This window comes from Labrus mixtus, chromosome 16, assembly GCF_963584025.1.
Source record: "Labrus mixtus chromosome 16, fLabMix1.1, whole genome shotgun sequence".
NCBI lineage: Eukaryota > Metazoa > Chordata > Actinopteri > Labriformes > Labridae > Labrus > Labrus mixtus.
This window is the reverse complement of record NC_083627.1, coordinates 23,271,608-23,289,919: the sequence shown is the minus strand read 5'-3', so window position 1 is coordinate 23,289,919 and position 18,312 is coordinate 23,271,608. Positions and strand designations below refer to the sequence as shown.

The window sequence follows — 18,312 nt, the reverse complement described above, 5'->3', positions numbered from 1 at the left end:
CTTATCTCCGACCTCATAAAAGGAGACTTGAACCTCTGACTTGGACTCCAGTGCTGAAGAAACCTCATGAATGACCCACCTGTTTTACCGTAATACTCTGTGTAGTGGCGCCACTGAAGTTCGTTTTCTCTTCTATTTCCCGTCAAGTTCCTTCAAAAATGCGGTGTTCGCTTGTGTACAGAAATTACGGTACACTTTACGGCAGCAACTGTTTTTCTTTCCAGAAGCTGTTGCAAACACGTTTCTTGCATTTGAGCCACTCTGCGTGCAAGAACAAGGGAGAGAGAAAAATATCAGGTCATCATGTCTGCGCTCATCAGAAGAATCATCAACACTACATCCGCCCCGGCTGCCATCGGCCCTTACAGGTGAGAAAACAATATGTACATTTTACTATTTATAGTGACACGTGTGTTGCATTAACTTGTACCTACATAGAAAGTTTGTGTAATCACAGTAATCATGAGGACAGTCCAGTCCAGTAGGCTATATGACAAAGGGGCGGGACTTACGTGTTCAGTGAACTCACCTGTTTGAGTTGACCCCATAAAGTAGTGCCAAAGTTTAAACTTTAGCAGAGCAGAAGGAACAGCTGCAGAGTAGAACAACTCTCAAACAGACTTGAAATGGCAGCTATTCGTCGAACATTTCCCTACACACCAAAAGCCCCCGTCAGACAGGGAATATACAGGTAAGGTTTTAAATTCAGTGAAATAATGCACCTCGACGTTAAATGTAGGCTACTTTAATCTTAATGTAAAAAATGCCACTTTTTGTTTCTAATAGCTTGATTAAATTAAAAATAAGTTCCCAGAAATCATTTGAAACCTGTCACATCTTATAAATCTTATATTTTCTTTTCTTGCTTCTTTTTAGATTCTATTCACTTTGCACAGTTTCAGGGTTATGTTGTGTTGAGGGGTGTCTCTGTCATGACCAATCGGCTGTCAGTGGGCGGAGCAACTTCACACAATGAATGAATGGCCTCAGATTGAGTAAAATGCCCTTCAATCCACTTCAACAAGGTCTCTAGAGCTTTGCAGGAATGCAATTGTTTTGCCATTCTGGCCCCTGGTGGTAGATTAAGGCAACATTATCTTACACTTCTAATAATATATGATATGATAAATAACCACAAATAATGCTCTGCACAGAATTCAAGGTCTATTATATTATTTTCAAATGCATAAAAAGTTTGTGTGAGTCCTTGGCTAGAAAAGTAGACAAAATAAGTTAAGAATAGATCATGATGAATACAGAATATTGGCTGAAAAAGGAAAGCAGGTTTTTGTAGCTGCTTGTGGTTTGATGTTTAAAGTGTTCAGGTGTATGTAATGAGATATATATTTTTTTCTGAATGCGTGTGCGTTTCATTCTTAGCCAGTCGGTGGTTGTGGACAGAACAATGTACATCTCGGGTCAGCTGGGGATGGACGTGGCCTCAGGTCAGCTGGTAGATGGAGGAGTGCAGGCCCAGACCAAACAGGTGAGACTCACAGGGGATGATGATGATGATGATGAAGGTTAACTAAATTTGAACGCCTGAGTGGACAATGACTGTTACATCTGCGAGTTATTTTAATTGACTTAGAGGGCTGTGAGTCTGAAGCACAGCCCCCATAGTTAACCTTTATCACAAGTGTTTTTCATTTAAGATCAACAAGAAACCAAGTTTTCTCTAACAAGGATCCTTCAATGGATCAGTTTTGATGAGAGAAGCAGCTCAGCTGGTTCACTTAGAATTGAAGCTGAAAATATTCATTTAGTCTGTTATGTTTGAATGACAATTGAAGTAAAAGTCACCTTGCTAACACTTAAGATGCTTTTTGCGGCTTAAACTAGATTTCACAGAAGAAGCATTAAAATCATTTCCCACTGTGTGTCTCTCTCTCTCTTCCCTCAGGCTCTCGTCAATATGGGCGAGATCCTCAAAGCGGCCAACTGCGACTACACCAACGGTGAGATCTCAGAACTCCCAGACGTTTCATGACTTCGCCGTTGCTCCTTTTTGTTTCTTAGAATAAAATCTAAACTCTTTGATTTCAGTGGTGAAGACGACGGTGCTACTTGCTGATATCAACGACTTTAACAGCGTTAATGAGGTCTACAAAACATGTAAGATGAACCTTTGTTATTATTGTTATTGGGGTTTTTTCAAAGCTCAAAAATAACTGACATCCAATTTTTTTGGTTCTTGTCTTACAATTGAAAATGGTGTACTTTTTGTTTCTCTTGATATTCTTCTGGATGTATGAAAGCAGCCACAGGGGGGCGTCCTTTCACTAAAATAGTTCAGTCATCAGTACAACTGACTTGCTACACTACCATAAATAAATACTGTTGGATTGAAAGTTTGTATTATTTTCATGCTTTAGTGACCTCAAGTGAGGCACTGAATGTTTGGAAACGTGGACAGTCAGGATTGGAGGCTGATAATCAATCAGTCAATCTTTATTTGTATAGCGCCAATTCAAAACAATGTATGGGCCATTGAGGGGACTCTAACTGTAAACAATCAAGAATTCAATTTATCTTGAAATAGCCTAGTGGCTAGTGTGAGTGCCCTGTGTATGGAGGCCATGGACCTGCTAGGGGGCGGCCCGGGTTTGAATCCGACCTGTGGCTCCTTTCCCGCATGTCATTCCCCTCTCTCTCCCAGATTGCTGACTCTGTCCACTGTCCTGTCTCTGAATAAAGGGATAAAAAAAGCCCCACAATAATCTTATAAAATAAGAATACAAATAATAATTATCTGTCTAATTAATACCTTTTGAGGTAAAAGACAAGTTATTATACTTGAAGTTAAAAAAAAAACTCTGTATTCAGTTTGCTGAGTAGCAATTCTATTTTCTCATTTTGGCTGTTAGTGATGAATCACTATTTGTATTTCTTTTAAAAAGAAGCAAAATACAATTAAAAAACATGTAATGTCTATTTAGTAATGCTAAAGCATATTATAACCAGTTTCTATTTCATGACTATATTTACAAACAAACAAAATAATCCTATAATATCACAATCAAACTCTGTATCTGTACATGTGTTCTCATGAGGGGATGCAGTGCCTCATGTTTCACTGACGTCCCTCACAAAACGACTGCTGACAGGTGTATCAGTCACCTGACAGACAGCCTCACGCAGCTCGTCCTCTGCCGTATGAATGCCGCCCCATTCTGACTGGGCTTTTCCCCCGTGGATCACAACAGACAGGTGTAATAGAGCTGCAGTGTCCCGTGAGTTGTAAACAGACACCGCTGTGCAGGCAAACAGATGTAACCCAACTCTCCCTTCAGGCTTTGCTGTGCCCCCCCCCCCCATCCTCCTACACCCCCCAAACTCCCATTTTCCTCCTGACTCTACTCAACCCTGAAACTCAAACAGGACCCTGACCCTGTAGAGATGATGTGTGTGCTCTGTGAATTTAGAAAGTCCAGGCAGCTGCTACTATTAAAACCTAAAAACTGTACGATTTATAATTTGTAGAAACATTAAAAGACCAATTTACACTGTACTGTAAACTTATAATTACATATTAATAAATATGTCAACAGAGGTTGGTTACACAAGTAGTTTTCACACTTGACAGAGCCAATATTGGACACCTTAGCAGTATATTATTAAATAAACATTTGTATCAGTCTTAGTATCATAGGGTTATAAATCATTTAGAAATAGTGGTTTTAAAGTGCTTACAAAAACTAAACATGGGAAAAAAATTGTTTTCAATATTTCTAATTAGGCACAGTATTATTGTTATATTCAACTATTTGCTTTATTCATGTTAATAAACTTACTAGTTATTGGGCTTTGTAAGTAATCAGCCATTATTAAGGACTACTGTTGTAAAAAAAAACTAAGCCTCTTAAGTCATTTTAAGTCACATAAAAACATGTTCAACACCAGACCTTAGACAGGTAATGTCAGGACCATGGCTTTGATTTGTTCATGAGGAAAGGAAAGCCTATTCAATATCTATTTGGCGATATGAAAGTGCTGACTGTCTAATCACTTCCTGTATTTCTTTGCTGAAATTAAAATGAGTGTAAAAACTATCAGGAACATTTGCAAACTGCATATCCGAGTCAAATTTAAAGTGAGATTGTTGCTGTTTCTCAAATGTCTGAGGCCTTGTAGCCATCTTGTTTTCTAATGTGGGTTAATTATTCTGGTTTGATTTTAAAATGTCTGTTTTCACCTCTGAGGTGGCTATCAGCAGCTCAGAGGTTCCTCCATGTTTTAAAACAAGTTTCTTACTTCTTAATACTAGACTTTACAGATTAAGTGACCCAAAGATTTTTTTAAATCTGGCAACACATTTTGGTTTTATTCAGTAATATTTATATTTAGACATAAATTGGTAATTTGCTGGGCAGCAAATTTAAGTTACACTTAAAAAAAGAAGCACGTATGAGATTTTAAAGAAAGATGTAGTTAAACCTGATGACTTCTAAAATACACTTTATTTTCATTGTCAATATAACTTGAACATCATCCTTTCAGTTTTCACCAGTAACTTCCCTGCCAGAGCTGCTTACCAAGTTGCTGCTCTCCCCAGAGTGAGTATGAACCACATGTTTACATCAACACAGAACTACAGTGTCCTGTGCAGTGTGCAGTGTGTATGCATCAGAAGAACACACTGAGGGTGTTGACTTTCCATGACAGCTAGCTGCATGCTCATGCATCTTTCATCATCTACAATATATATAAGAGGGGCAGAATAATACTGAAGAATGAAAGAAAACAAAGTGTTGAAGCAGTGCTAACTAAATAGTAGGATTTCACAAGTATCTTTTGTAGCAGCATTTATTGAGTTGTTTTAACTGTTGGATGGGCTGCCATAGTTATAGTTAAACATTTATAAATCATTGTGTGAGCATGTTGGCATATAGCTAAAAGCTAACTACGCTTTAGCACAATCTTTCAAGTTTGGCAATTTTGCAATCTTAAGTATTTATTACCCAAATATCCTATTTTCCTGTGTTCTCACTGTCCTCTGCTTTTTCTCCTCAGGGTGGACTGGTGGAAATTGAGGCAGTCGCTGTTCTTGGTCCGCTCTCAGACTCCTGACTAGCCGGTCGTGTCACAAACAAATTGTAGTCTCATAACCCTCAAGTGACCTTTTAGCATACATTAGTTCCTCCACTTGGTTACTTCATACCTGACATACTTTCATGAAACACAACATAATAACTAAATAAAGATTACATCTCTACAACCAATAAAACATTCCCTGCTGCCAAACTCGGCTACTCTTTGTGCTGTGTCTGGTTTGGTATCTTGTTTTCTGTTTCATGCAGCTCTGAACAATAATAATAATAAAAAAGAAGTAGTAAAATCACGGACTCCATAATTATTCACCCTCGATTGTCTCATCCCATGTGTGTGTACTGCATTAAGATATCAAAGAAGTACATGTATCAGACAGACACCATTTCTGAGGTTGTCTTTTTAATTTGTCAGTTCATAGCTTATTACAGTTTCCAGGGCGGGCAGATAAATAATGACACATCAGACACATAAAAAGTCTCACATGTACTCTTGAATCATTTGTGCATTATATAAATGATGGAAATCAGTGGGAGATGAATAGAGTATCAGCTCTTCATATCCTTAAATCAAAGCCTGCTACTTAGAATAATATAGTCTAATAAATCAGTATCGTTTGGTATAGAAATATAATTTGGCTTTGGTTTAATTCTAATAATTACGATGTTTTAGAAAAGTGCAAAATGGGGTCTTAGGTCTTAGATCATGGTGAAAAACAAATGATTTTGTAAGAAAATCTGAAATGAATGTCTATGCAGATCATAAAAAGACATGTCAGTAATCTCAAGTTATTATTACATCCACTGGAAATAAACTCACTAAGTGAAGAAGAAATCTATATACAGTATGCAAGTATACATTTGAGCCATACACTACTGTGGAGGAAGGCAAAGTGATGACTGAGTGGCCCTGACTGAAAGAGGTTATCACAGGGTCTGCATGTTGGCAACAGGACATCGTCTGACACACACACATGCACACATTCATTCATGCATGCGTACTAAGTAAGATTTTTCAAACAAACTCATCTGTGCAGAAAGATATGTTGCACCTCACTCACTGGGAGCTGAAAACAAAAAGAGACGAGTGTGTTATTTTTTTAATAGAAATGATTCAATTGATTTTGGTACATTGTGTTGACATTACCTGGTGCCTCCTCAGTCGCTGCAGCCTCCGCATTTTCTGTTTGGAAAAAAAAGACAAAGAGTTTTCATGTTAGGGACAAACAATCCAATTTATAGGAAATATTAACAATGGAAACCTGAAGGGGAGAGTTATTAGTACAAAATAATATATACCATACATATATATATATATATATATAGATAGATATATATATTATGGCAAGCCGTTCAGGAAATTAGTTTCAGTTTCATTCAATATATTCAGACTTTGTTCCATATATTCAAAGTTTCATTCAATATTTTCAAAGTTTCATTCAATATATTCAAAGTTTCATTCAATATATTCAAAGTTTCATTCAATATATTAATTTCCTGAACGGCTTGCCATATTATATATATATATAGTAATACATTAAACTGCAGTCTATTAACATGTCCTTGTTACTGATCCACTCAGGACAGTTTAATAAAAGGATTTTTCTTGGGTGAAAAAAACTACTTCTAATGAAGCTGTTGACAGAAATGTCTGTGGATTCCTTTTTGGTTAAAAGTTTCAAAATCATGGCCATCACAAGAAGAAAAACATGTTAATGGTTATTCACATTGTCATAACTTTAAAGGCTTGTTTCAGATTTTTTTCCACATAAACTGTCTCGTCCCTGACCACTGGCAGACCCAGAAATGGATGAGCTGACATGTGTCATTCAATCCTCTCTCTCTCTCTCTTTGGCTGTGAAACAGAGTGAGGGTGGCTGTGTAGACCTGACAGCGCTCAGTGGAAGCCCTGTGTGTGTTTGCGTGCTCTAGTTTCTCTGTGGACTCAGATTGCACGTTAATGAGACCACAATGTCAACTAAGTGTTGGCAACACACACGCCATCCACACACATCCACACACACACCTACACACTGTCTAAACTGGCCTGTGGTCAAGCACATAGGGTGAGCCCAGTTTGACAGCACAGGGGGTCGAGTTCAAGTGGAGAAACGGGTTCAAGGAGAGTACTGACTGTTATTGACTTAATGAGATGAATATTCTGGAGAAGGATCAAATCTGAAGTTTATTTAATGAGTGTTACACCGTCAGGTTAAAGGCTTGTTATTTTCCAATCATATTATTCTACCACATTTGTTGCCCTGCTTACTTAAAGCAGGAGTTTGAATTTAATTCAAACTATTTAGATAAAAAGATTAGTTTTACTTGATATAGGGGATTCTTTGCTAAATATCATCCCCTAAATATACCGCAATTGAATTTTGAACCTTGCAGGACTAACATAGCTTTAGTTAAGGTATAAATGTGCAGGGTGTCTGCCTTAATAAGTGTGAAAATATAATGATTCAGGCCAGAGAATCACTCTTAATTTCTTACTGGTGTTTCCCTTCTCACTAACAGTAAAGGCGGATAGAAAAATAAGCTATTGGAGGGAAATTCTAACAACATACAGTAAGAATGCAAGATGTTGCATCCACCCTCCAGATGAATGCAGTTTATTGGCTCTGCTACCACGTCCATATTTCTTTATTTTGCATGACATTTTTTTATTTGGGGACACTTTGCATTTGTCATAAAGAGGAAAATGAGGAGCAGACTCTGTGAAGCTGGGAGCAGCTTGTTCAAATGAATAATGTTGTATTTGTATAGCTATAAGAGAAAAGAAAACAATACATGTGAAACTGCACCTTCATTTAAGTAAACAGGGTTTTTTTTGCTTCATGTAAGCAATTTATTTTAGATGCATTCTTGTACTTTGTTCAAGTTCCCATCATGTCCTGTCAGCAATCAATACCTAATATACTTTATGAATGAAGCTACTGGAGGTGAAACCTGCTCGAACAGTTGGGCATTAAAGTTTCTCAGCAGTTTTAACCTTTCAAGTATCCTGACCACATTATTTGTTTAGTGAGTAATAAAATGTTCTCTGAGCTGAGCTGCCTCTGCTGAACAAACTCTAACATGAAATGATGTTCGACCATTTTCTCTCGCTACAACACAACTTAAAACAGCTTCACTTCTCTTTTCTTTTTTGCTGAAAGTCATAAACATATAATAACTATTCAGAGGATCAACAGTCCTTCTCATGCATACAGTTTCTACAGCACACTTCACACACAGTCCACATATGTGTTAGTACTGCACTACCAGTGTGAAACTGTTAGACTTCAATCTTTTGTGAAGTTGAAATTTGAATTCTATAAAAAAAAACATATAATAATCAATATTTTAAAAAACTAAATTACTGAATAGTGTTGTTAAAGAGTGCTAAAAATTGAATTGTATATGAAGAGTTTATTTGCAAAAGCAGATAACTCTGTTTTAAAAAATGTCATGAAACGTTTTTATTAATTGTTTATTTCAGGTAATACCACTCAGATTGAAGTTGTGTGGCTTTGACTGAGTTCCCCGTAGACTGTATCGGGTTTTTGCACCAAAACAGATTTTGGATCACATGACAGCTCTATTTAAAGTGCTATTCAAAACTCTCAGGGCACAAATGTGGCTTTTATCTGTTTTTTGCAAGTGAACTCTTCATGTGTCATCATGTGCCCCATCCCCTTTGGATGTTCTGTAGATTAAAATGCCTCAACAAAAAAAAATCTATTCAGAAAACACAAAGTCTAAAACACATGTAGATGTGAGCTTCCATACTTTTTGAAGTCTTTAGATGGTGTGGTATATGCAATGGGCTATCAACAGGCAGCCAGTATGTTTGAAATGTGTCATTTGCATAGAAATGAATTCACAAAACCTTGAAAGCCACTGCTGACAGCTTCAAACTGGTCCTCTGGCAGAGACAAGTGTGGTTTCTCAGGAAGGTTAAATATGTAATCAATCTAATGTGGAGTTTGTTTTGCAGCTCACACTCCAGGTGGTCCTTTAAAGTTATGAAGAAAAGCACCAAAACTCCACTTAGTCAATGCATTAGAATCCGGCCTACCTTGCTCAGGAGCTGCAGCTTCAGGCTCTGAAGAGCTCACTGCGGTCTCTGCTGTGCTGTCTGCTGCTTCTAGAGTTTCAGCAGGAGTTTCTTCAGGTGCTGCTGCTTCAGGTGCTGCTGCATCTTCAGGTGCTGCTGCTGCATCTTCAGGTGGACTGGCGTCAGCAGGCGGAGGCTCCTCTCCTGCAGGTGGAGCTGCAGCTGTGTTTCCTGCAGATGCTGCAGCTACAGCAGGTTCTTCTGCAGGCGCAGCATCCCCGCCCTCAGCAGCTGTCTGGTCGGGGATAGTTTCACTGTCTTCAGCGACTTTGCCATTCTCGTTAGCTGCCCCTGTCAGGAACACAGGCACAAGCACAGAATATCATCATCCACAAATCCAAAAAGTCAGTTTGAAATCAAACATTAAATGTGTCACAGTGTTGCTTTTCAAATCATCAAGATACCAAAGCCAAAATATTTTAATCTAATAAATATGAGAACATGATTAAAGCTCAGTGAGAGTGAGTCCTTTACTCTAATCATTATTTCTAATGCTGCAAAGGACATTTTAAAAGCATAAGAAAGGAAGGGTTAGGGGTCAATAGTTTTAGTAGAGTAACTTATAGTAAACACATTATAGTAAAATCTTGTTTTTTATTTTATTTTGAAAGTTATTTTTGGGCCTTTTTGACTTTATTGGATAGGGCAGCTGAAGAGAGACAGGATATGCTGGGAGGAGAGAGCAGGGGATGACATGAAGCAAAGGCCGAGGTCGGATTCAAACCCACAGCCACTGCGACGAGGACTAAAGCCTCTGTACATGGGGCACAAGACATAACCGCTAGGCCATCGGCGCTCCTTTCTTGATTAAGATTAAGATTCAGACATAGGCTGAAATATACACACATGCACAAACAGGATCCTATGGACATGCACTAATGGAGAGATGTCAGAGTGACAGAGCTGCCCACAGCGGGCGCTCCTGAGCTGATGGTGGGGAGGGGGTTTGGTGCCTTGCTCAAGGGCACCTCGGCAGTGCTCAGGAAGTGATCTGGCATGTTATGGCTACCAGGTTGGTCCAGCTACCAGACCAACTTCCATATTTTAGTCCGCACCGGGACTTGCACCGGCGACCCTCCGGTTCCCAATCCAAGTCCCTACAGACTGAGCTACTGCCGCCCATGATCTCGTTTAGTTTCTTTTTTAAATCTTTCCCTGTGTTTTATCCCTATTTTCAAGTCCGTACTTTTCTGTCATATCTCTACTCATGCCTGTAAGCAGCACTTTCCTTCTGGTGGTTATATGGTGACATAAAAACAACAACAATAAAACCAACACAGAGACCCTGTCAGGTTTATCTTTTAAACATGAGACAGCTTGAGATGTGGGCTGGTGTTCTTGGGTTTCCATTGTTGAGTTGACTTTATGTTTGTGTTGCCTATGTGATGACTAAGGAGTTTTGTTAATCCAAAACCAGGAAGTTAACCAGTAACAAATATCATCACGGGTGCCAAGCAACACTGAAAACAACTCTTCCAACACAATCATTTTCAGATTTCAGAAATGATGGATGTTATCTGGTAAACAGACACAATACACTTGTTTATATTTAGAAGGGAAATAAAAAGAATTAACAGAAGTTCAAATATTTTATTTGCTATGTCATGCAATCTTGTTATATAGTCTACGTATTATTATACCAGTTATACACTTACTATATATATAGTATATACTTAAATCTATACTTATATACTTAGAATATAGTGTTAAAATTAGAGTCTATTGCACACAAAATGACTTCTGATGTCCAAGGAACTGATCAGCAAATCAATCATATTCATCAAAAAAGGGGAAACAAATTTAATTAGCATTTCCTTTTAAAAAAAATAAAGAATAAAACAAAAAGCTTCTACTTGTCAAATGTAAAAAAAATGGTTTATTTTTTTAAACAAAAAATGTATTATGAGACTTCCACTGATGCAAAACCACAAAGAGTTAATGATAAAGGATTGTTGTAAATAAACATTCCCAGCCTCTCACAGTTTTCAGCTCTATGAACTTGTTGCCGTGCTTTAGGAACATTGTGCATCACTTCCTTATAGCTCGTTTTTTTTTCAGAGCGATTTGCATTGCAAAGTTGAAAAGCACGGATCAGAGAAGTCCTGAAGGTTGACCTTCCATGTTTTTATACTCAAGGTGTTTTTGTTTTTTTCAAAAACATTTAGCATGACATGAATACTTATAATTGTGATAGTGAAAAAGTATATCACATTGGTCAGCCGAAAGATGCTAACTTTAGGGTGACAATATAAGAGTTTCAAATGAACACGTTCTAAGGGCGAAGCTTGGGTTGATGGACGTCTAGTTTCGTGAGAGCAACTAGCAGCACTAAGTAAAGGAAATGAGCTTCATGCAAAGAATAAGATAAGAGCCTGACTAATTTCCATCTGCCCTTCAAGACAATTGTTACAGGAACACATTGTCCTTAAGATGATTATCCTGAAGAGTGACTTACAAAGTCTGTTATGAGAACAGACTGAATTATCTGACCACATTGATGAGATAGAAGAATTCAAATTATTGGGAGATTTTTTTTTTTTCAGTTCACCTTTACCGGGAGGTCAGAGGTCAGGGACAGCTGCAAGCTTACAACTTTTGAAAAATAAGAAATTCTCAGGGTCTTGGCGGTTTCATCACTCACTGTATCACTCTGATGCTTTACATTTTAACATCCTTACTTGTCAATGTGTGCATGTGTCTCCATTGCACTAACAGGCCCTTACTGTCTTATTTGAAGAATGCAAGTAGAAAATGAGAGAAAAAGACACATTCTCAGAGGGGGTCCAACTTAGTGAATCTTTTACCAGTTTTCCATCTCCTTATTCTCTGAGTCTGTCAACTAATGCCTTAGCTGGCAGAACTGCAAACACAGTCTCACTCATTATGTTTGTTAAGCAAACAGATTAGGCAAAAATAAACATCTGACAGCCTCTGAAGGTAAATTGCACACTTATTATATCGGCAAGGTTCACACTTTAACTGGTCTGAATTCTAACACAGGATCCAGTGTTGGTGTTTTACTTTGAAACGCGTAATACTTTGCACAACAGCCAGGCCATCCCTGACCCGTCGCAACAAAGGAGTGTCCAAAATGGACTTCTCCATTTCCTATTGAAACTGTAGACTGTCACCAAATCTGCGTTGGTCTTGCTCAAGGACAGGGCCAGAGACCACTGTTAAATAATCACAATAAACTTTCACATCCTGTCACTGTGGAGCTCTGGCTTACTAAAGCAAAGACACCAGATACTGTAGCCAGAGACACACATTGATCATTTGCATGTCTGGATACCTTTTATCAGAGCAGTGCTGACAACACTATAATCATGGATGATGCAACTTTAGTATATCGCAATAAAACATGTCCAACCACTTATTGCAAGTCTATTGAAGGTATGTACTAAAATTAAAAACAAATCGACCTATTGTGTGTTAATTATTCATACATATGAATTGCATGATCTAAGACGCAATTTCAGTGGTATGATAAAAAGTCATTTTGACCTCTTACATGCTTGGTCAGTGCTTTAATGCTTAACATTTCACAAATGTATAGTAATTTACACAATCAAAAAGATATATTTCTGTACTACATGTAAATTATAAAGCTATGATATTAAGTATAATTTTGAGATAGGACAACTCTTTATGCTTTTTAGTCATTATCCAAATGCTGCCTGTGTCTTTTCGATATATTTATTAAATTACATGTAAGTGTAATGCTTTGTGCATCACCTGTTGTGCTGGCTCCGTTGCTCTCCGCTTGTTTATCCCTTGGTCCAGTATCCACTGCTGAAGTTTGTGAACTGGTGGAGCATCCCATCCTGTCCTGTGCACATAGAGGACTGACTTGTTAACTTCAGAGTGAAGAGATGAGGAGAGGCTGTTGTTGCGCTGATGACGTCGTGCATAGATATCTTCTCTTTGAATGGAGAAGACTCAAACTTTGGATAGTGAATCCCCTGGAGGAGAAACTTAAAAAAAAGGGGCCGGTCGTCAAACTCCTTTAATCTCGTGCGTAATTGCGCATCCTGGTTCTTCCTTCCTGCTAAACAGCGCTCTGCTATTTGTATTGTAGCTACAGGTCTCCATACAGTTGGGAAGACAGGTGAAATGTGGGCTTGTGTTGTGTACCGTAACTTAGGCTGTTTCCAGGAGGCGGGCGGAGGGACATAAATACATTATTTAGTCAGTGTGCTGCGGCCACCTCTTGTGGCGGGGAAAGTGAAACTGTTGCCACAAATAAGATTGGACTTTTCGAGTAGCATCCAGCTTGTGAGTGGAGTTTTCTGAGTTTTTTGAGACGTTGAATGAGCTATAATAATTTGAAATACTTGATTTGATAAAAAATGCTAAAAGTATCAAAAGTAAAGAAAGTATTTGGGCCCCTGGTGTGCCACTGTCAGAGCTGTTTGTGTTTTGTTGTGTCAAAGGTGATTTGAACAGAGAAAAATATTTTTTGAACTGTTCCTTTTATTTACCCATGGGCGATTAATTCTAAAACAATTCTGCATTTCTTAAAGTTGACCAAATATTAAAAAGATAAAATAAATCGTCCCTGTAATCAAATAATTTAAGATACATTTTTTTTAAATATGAAGTGAAAACGTAGGCACCATCAGCCACTTTGTATTTCATCTAATTAAATACATTTAACGTTATTTTTCAGCAGCCTAACAGTTTGAATTTCTGTAAAATTGATTTGTTACTTAAGCACTACCTAAATAATAAAGTGTATTACATAGACTAACAATCTTGACTATTGTTTGCTTTGCCACAATAGAGCATGCTCTAGACCCCGTTTATTTTTGTAAATCTGGATGTACATTCTGTTTCTTATGGAGAAAAGGAAAATATATTTCTAATTAATCAGTTATTAACTGTCTGGTAAAATAGCTGTACTGTATATTCATAATATACATTGTTGTAAACAATCTGCATGAGCAGTCTGCGCAGAACTCGTTTGCGCAGGCCAACGAAGAATATAGCAGCGCAGTGCATGATGGGACTTCCTTTCTCTCCGAGGCCATATTGGAGTTAACTCACAGTAAGAAAAGCTCCGAGTTTTCTGGTTAAAAATCATTGGGTTTTGACCTTTTTGAAATACTCTTCGCATCCAGACCTTAACGACAGTCTCATTGTCCTTCTCTCTCGCCCGTAGGTTGGCCGGACCGGACTAAACCGCAAAAATGGTGGCCGCAAAGAAGACGGTGAGTGTCGATGGTGCACACGCTGCTGCTGCGGGGCTGCTCTCACATGGAGACGTGCTTCAGTCAGGGCCTGCTAGCTAGCTGTTAGCTACATCAGTATTAATGTATTATATGCTTACAACACGGACATTTTTGCGTGTGTTATTGCGGGTGTAAACCATTTAAAGCATATTATATGTTATATTACTCGTTGTCTCCCCTTTAAATCATTATTTTTAGGCTAATTTTGATGCGGGCGGTCTGTATAACACCAGCAGGTCAGCTAATGCTAGTTGGATGAATCTTACCACTGACAATTGTGATTTAAATAAAATGGCAATAACTCTAAAAGTTTGATATGCCTACAATCCGATGTCATGTTGGTAAATCACATATTCCCGTAATTAGATGAGACTCATTACGACCACAGTGATGGATGAGTGGTTAAAGTCAGCTATGCAGCCGTCACTAACTTTAAGGATGTCTGTGTTCAGAAAAAGTCCATGGAGTCCATCAACTCCCGTCTCCAGTTGGTGATGAAGAGTGGCAAATACGTCCTGGGATACAAACAGTCCCAGAAGATGATCCGTCAGGGGAAAGCCAAGCTGGTCATCCTGGCCAACAACTGCCCTGCCCTCAGGTATATGAAGACCACAAATCTGATTCAGAGAATTGTCTCCGATGCTGTGGCAAGAGTAACATCACTTGAGTTGTGTGTGTGTGTGTGTGTGCGCATGACTTGTGTGTTATTAAATCTTGTAGGTAGATGAGCCTGTTTGGATGTTAACAATGCCATGAGATATGATCCAAACAGGACCAGAATGATGCACTTCCTTTATTACAACTTAAAAGCACAATAAGTAACACCATGGCATGTGTAGATTTGTAAAATAATGTTAATGACAAACTTCTTAGATTTTGATTAAAATAATTAAAGCACAGCAAGGATGCTGTCGACTGGGTCGTATGATTCAATTACAGAACTTGAAGCGCTGAAGGGCTTTTTTTTTTTTTTACTGTTTCAAATACTGTGATTGCACATTGATTATCATGGATTGTTACTCTTACCTCTTTTTATTAAAAACAGTTACTGAACTAAACAAACAGTAGACGTCACTGCCTGGACAGTCCAAATTAGCATGACTTAAAGATATCTCTCTGGGCATCCCAAAATGTATGGGGAAGTGAAGTTTGATGTGAGGACAATTCTCACATTTAAGCCTGTAATGGTGTGCCCTGCACAAGATGAATTTCCAATACTGCTCAAAATATGTGTTACTTTACACAGTAAATGGCAACCTTTTTTCCATAAATAATAATAGGTTTTGGACATTTTAAGAATTAAACATTTTACTACTTGTGTTCTGGTGTATGTTTGTGAATAGAAACTTTTTCATTTAGATAATGTTCGGTTCTTGCATGAATGTCAAACAGAAGAAAATGTTAGAAAACTTTCTAACAGAATTTAAGTGTCAACAACCTGGTAATTTTACATGCAGTAAAAGCTGTGTTTAACAAAGTCATTTTAGAGTTTAATGCGTCAGACACAGGACTCGTACCTAGTAACATCTCTAATCAGGTTAAGTTGTCAGCAGGATAAAGTTTAAAAAAAAAAAAAAAAAAAAAAAAAAACTTCCCAATTTGTGTAAAACTTAGGAAATTTATGATACGCTTGAGCCTTGGTTGAAACCATTGATTTTCAAACTCACAAGCATGCAAGTGAAATAGCGCCTCTGACTGACGATTCAGCCCGACACAGCTGTTCGTTTAGCTATTTCTTTTAGCTTTTTTAATATGTCCAGAACTTATAAAATGATTGTGCTGTTAGCTTGTCTCACCATGAATAACTGGATTCATGACATTAGAAGGGTTGCAGTCTTGAAATAGGTCAGTTCAATGTGAAATTTGATTTATCTATTGTTTTCTATTTGAGCTTAACACTTTTCTTGTTTCTGTCATGTCCAGGAAATCTGAGATTGAGTACTATGCCATGCTGGCAAAGACTGGTGTCCACCACTACAGTGGAAACAACATTGAGCTCGGCACAGCCTGCGGAAAATACTTCAGGGTGTGCACACTGGCCATTATTGACCCTGGTGAGTATCCATTTTTATCTTGGAAACATCAATATTGTGAAATTAAATCCCAAGCTTTTCCATTTTGGTTCATCTAAGGCCAAGTCAGATTTCAGGAGAGAGGGGCCCATGCTGGAATATTTAATAGATTTAAAGGATGTTTATGAAAAAAGTTTGTATCTTGTTATAAAAAAAGATTCCTCAGGAAGCCTGGTTAACGGAACAGCAGTCATAAAAGACATATCCCATTATTTTCACATCAAACTTTTTTTGAACCACAAATTTATATCTTTGATTAAAAAGGGATATGCACCTCTATCCAGTATCCCCTATAGATACAGGGGCTTTTCTATTAACACTGGCATTCAGCATATTAAGTGATGATACTGAGAGGAGATGTTGTAAAGAAATCTGTGTGTTTGGTAAATGTAACACTTGTGGTCTTGTTTCATGAATTGCTTGTTGGACAGGTAGTTTGATCTGTGATTTAATGTTGTTAATGTAAATCACTCTCTGGTGATCCTTAACATAAATTAAATGTTGCTCCAGAAATGGCCCTGCAGGAAACTGTTGGTTTAATTCATGTTTAGTTATCGGGACCACAACTAAACTTAATCGTTAATTTGACTCCTGTCAACTGGATTTTTCTGTGCGAATTTTTGCGCCTGTTGGACCTCTACAGTGGTCCAGATCAGGACGAGTGGTTCGCTACATGAAAGCCTAAAGGAGTTCTCAGCTGAACTGCCAGTTCTTTCTGGAATGTTCATGACATTTCCATTGGTAACATTCACCCTCAAAATGTTGACGTGCTTTATAATTTGTAAGAGTTATCAAACTAAATCTATCAGATGTCTTTGTACGAGTTAAAGGACTTTATTTTTTTTTAACACCGTCTTTTGTTTTTCTTTCCTCTTAGGCGATTCTGACATCATCAGGAGCATGCCAGATCAGCAGCAGCCACCTCAGTAGAGCTGATCCCCCACCCCGTTGTTATAAATAAAATCGGTGTTAACAGGAAATGCTGCCGTCATGTCATCTCTTATTAATATAAGCTGCATCTCTTAATAGTATAAGCTGATTGTCCCGTCAGTCCTGCAAGTGTCCACCAGGGAGCATCGGTGTGCCCTTCAGATTTTCTCAGATGAAGTTTCCCTTATTAACGGTCTCTGAGGGATTTCCTCTGGTCTCCGCTGAGCTGTTTACATTATGAAGCTGTCAGTGGGAAACTTAGAGGTAATGAGTCTGAAAACCACACTGGATCTTTCTTTGGTGACTTGCATAACAAAGCATGACAACCGGATTATCTGTTTCTGTGCAACTGACGTTTTCAACCAACCGACCAACTGCTTATCGCTCAGTTGATGTCCAAATTACGCAACTGCTGATCTTTGAGAAAGTTTTTTTTTTCTCACAAACCGTGGGGAAGTCTGCCTGCTTTATTAGTTGCAGTCTGACTGTAATCGAGTAAGGACACTTTCCTCTCGGGTATTAAAAGCTTTAGGGTGATGGGCACTTCTGTCACTCATACTGTTGATGTCCTCCGATTTGTTTACGTAAATGTAGTCCCAAGCACTATGAAGCCTTTAGAGATCAGAGGAACTAATGAACCATGTTGGGCGTAGCACTGAAGAGTTTAGATGGTGAAAACAAAAGGGCTATACTTCAATACCTTCTACATGAAATGTGTATGATTCATGCTTCCAAATTAATGTTGATTCAAGTTATCAAGCAGGGAACATGCATTTATTAGACTTATGATCTTGTTTATTTTGACTATAAACTGCTATAAGTTTTCTTTAATTAGATGAAAAATGTCCACAATTGTCAGTTTAACAACCGACATTTTCAAAAATCCAACCTTTAAATAACTTTCATATAATTATAATATAATATAAGCA

The 18,312-nt window shown here is 38.0% G+C and overlaps 3 protein-coding genes across 5 annotated transcripts; 2 read left to right on the top strand and 1 right to left on the bottom strand.

Annotated features, from left to right (window-relative positions):
• Window positions 1–159: 159 nt before the first annotated feature.
• Window positions 160–5,332, top strand: rida (reactive intermediate imine deaminase A homolog). Of its 2 annotated transcripts, none has more exons than XM_061060380.1 (6): window positions 160–368; window positions 1,381–1,486; window positions 1,904–1,958; window positions 2,047–2,115; window positions 4,501–4,556; window positions 5,014–5,332. In XM_061060380.1, exons 1-6 carry the CDS (start codon window positions 304–306, stop codon window positions 5,068–5,070), a joined length of 408 nt encoding a protein of 135 aa, XP_060916363.1. In that variant the 5' UTR covers window positions 160–303; the 3' UTR covers window positions 5,071–5,332. The 2 variants fall into 2 exon arrangements, with proteins under 2 accessions (XP_060916363.1, XP_060916364.1); XM_061060381.1 differs by lacking the exon at window positions 160–368 and adding an exon at window positions 533–691.
• A 99-nt stretch (window positions 5,333–5,431) lies between these two features.
• LOC132991582 (cytochrome c1-like) lies at window positions 5,432–13,347 on the bottom strand. 2 transcript variants are annotated; one of them, XM_061060379.1, is made up of 5 exons: window positions 12,886–13,347; window positions 9,241–9,441; window positions 9,112–9,207; window positions 6,196–6,231; window positions 5,432–6,115 (listed from the first exon to the last, which is right to left on the bottom strand). In XM_061060379.1, the coding sequence occupies exons 1-5, from the start codon at window positions 12,971–12,973 to the stop codon at window positions 6,102–6,104; spliced, it is 435 nt and encodes a 144-aa protein (XP_060916362.1). In that variant the 5' UTR covers window positions 12,974–13,347; the 3' UTR covers window positions 5,432–6,101. The 2 variants fall into 2 exon arrangements, with proteins under 2 accessions (XP_060916362.1, XP_060916361.1); XM_061060378.1 differs by having other exon boundaries at window positions 9,112–9,441; window positions 12,886–13,338.
• Window positions 13,348–14,090: 743 nt separating this feature from the next.
• Window positions 14,091–17,433, top strand: rpl30 (ribosomal protein L30). Its single transcript, XM_061059985.1, has 5 exons — window positions 14,091–14,197; window positions 14,312–14,360; window positions 14,834–14,979; window positions 16,305–16,435; window positions 17,331–17,433. The coding sequence occupies exons 2-5, from the start codon at window positions 14,340–14,342 to the stop codon at window positions 17,381–17,383; spliced, it is 351 nt and encodes a 116-aa protein (XP_060915968.1). The 5' UTR covers window positions 14,091–14,197; window positions 14,312–14,339; the 3' UTR covers window positions 17,384–17,433.
• Window positions 17,434–18,312: the final 879 nt, after the last annotated feature.

Coding starts and splice junctions, on each gene's coding strand:
- rida (XM_061060380.1), top strand. CDS start 304: ATGTCTGCGCTCATCAGAAGAATCATCAACACTACATCCGCCCCGGCT. Junction 1,959..2,046: donor CAACTGCGACTACACCAACG/GTGAGATCTCAG, acceptor CTTTGATTTCAG/TGGTGAAGACGACGGTGCTA. Junction 2,116..4,500: donor TAATGAGGTCTACAAAACAT/GTAAGATGAACC, acceptor TCATCCTTTCAG/TTTTCACCAGTAACTTCCCT.
- rpl30 (XM_061059985.1), top strand. CDS start 14,340: ATGGTGGCCGCAAAGAAGACG. Junction 14,980..16,304: donor AACAACTGCCCTGCCCTCAG/GTATATGAAGAC, acceptor TGTCATGTCCAG/GAAATCTGAGATTGAGTACT. Junction 16,436..17,330: donor ACTGGCCATTATTGACCCTG/GTGAGTATCCAT, acceptor CTTTCCTCTTAG/GCGATTCTGACATCATCAGG.
- LOC132991582 (XM_061060378.1), bottom strand. CDS start 12,973: ATGGGATGCTCCACCAGTTCACAAACTTCAGCAGTGGATACTGGACCA. Junction 9,442..12,885: donor CAACGGAGCCAGCACAACAG/GTGATGCACAAA, acceptor TGTTCCTGACAG/GGGCAGCTAACGAGAATGGC. Junction 6,232..9,111: donor AGCTGCAGCTCCTGAGCAAG/GTAGGCCGGATT, acceptor TTTTCCAAACAG/AAAATGCGGAGGCTGCAGCG.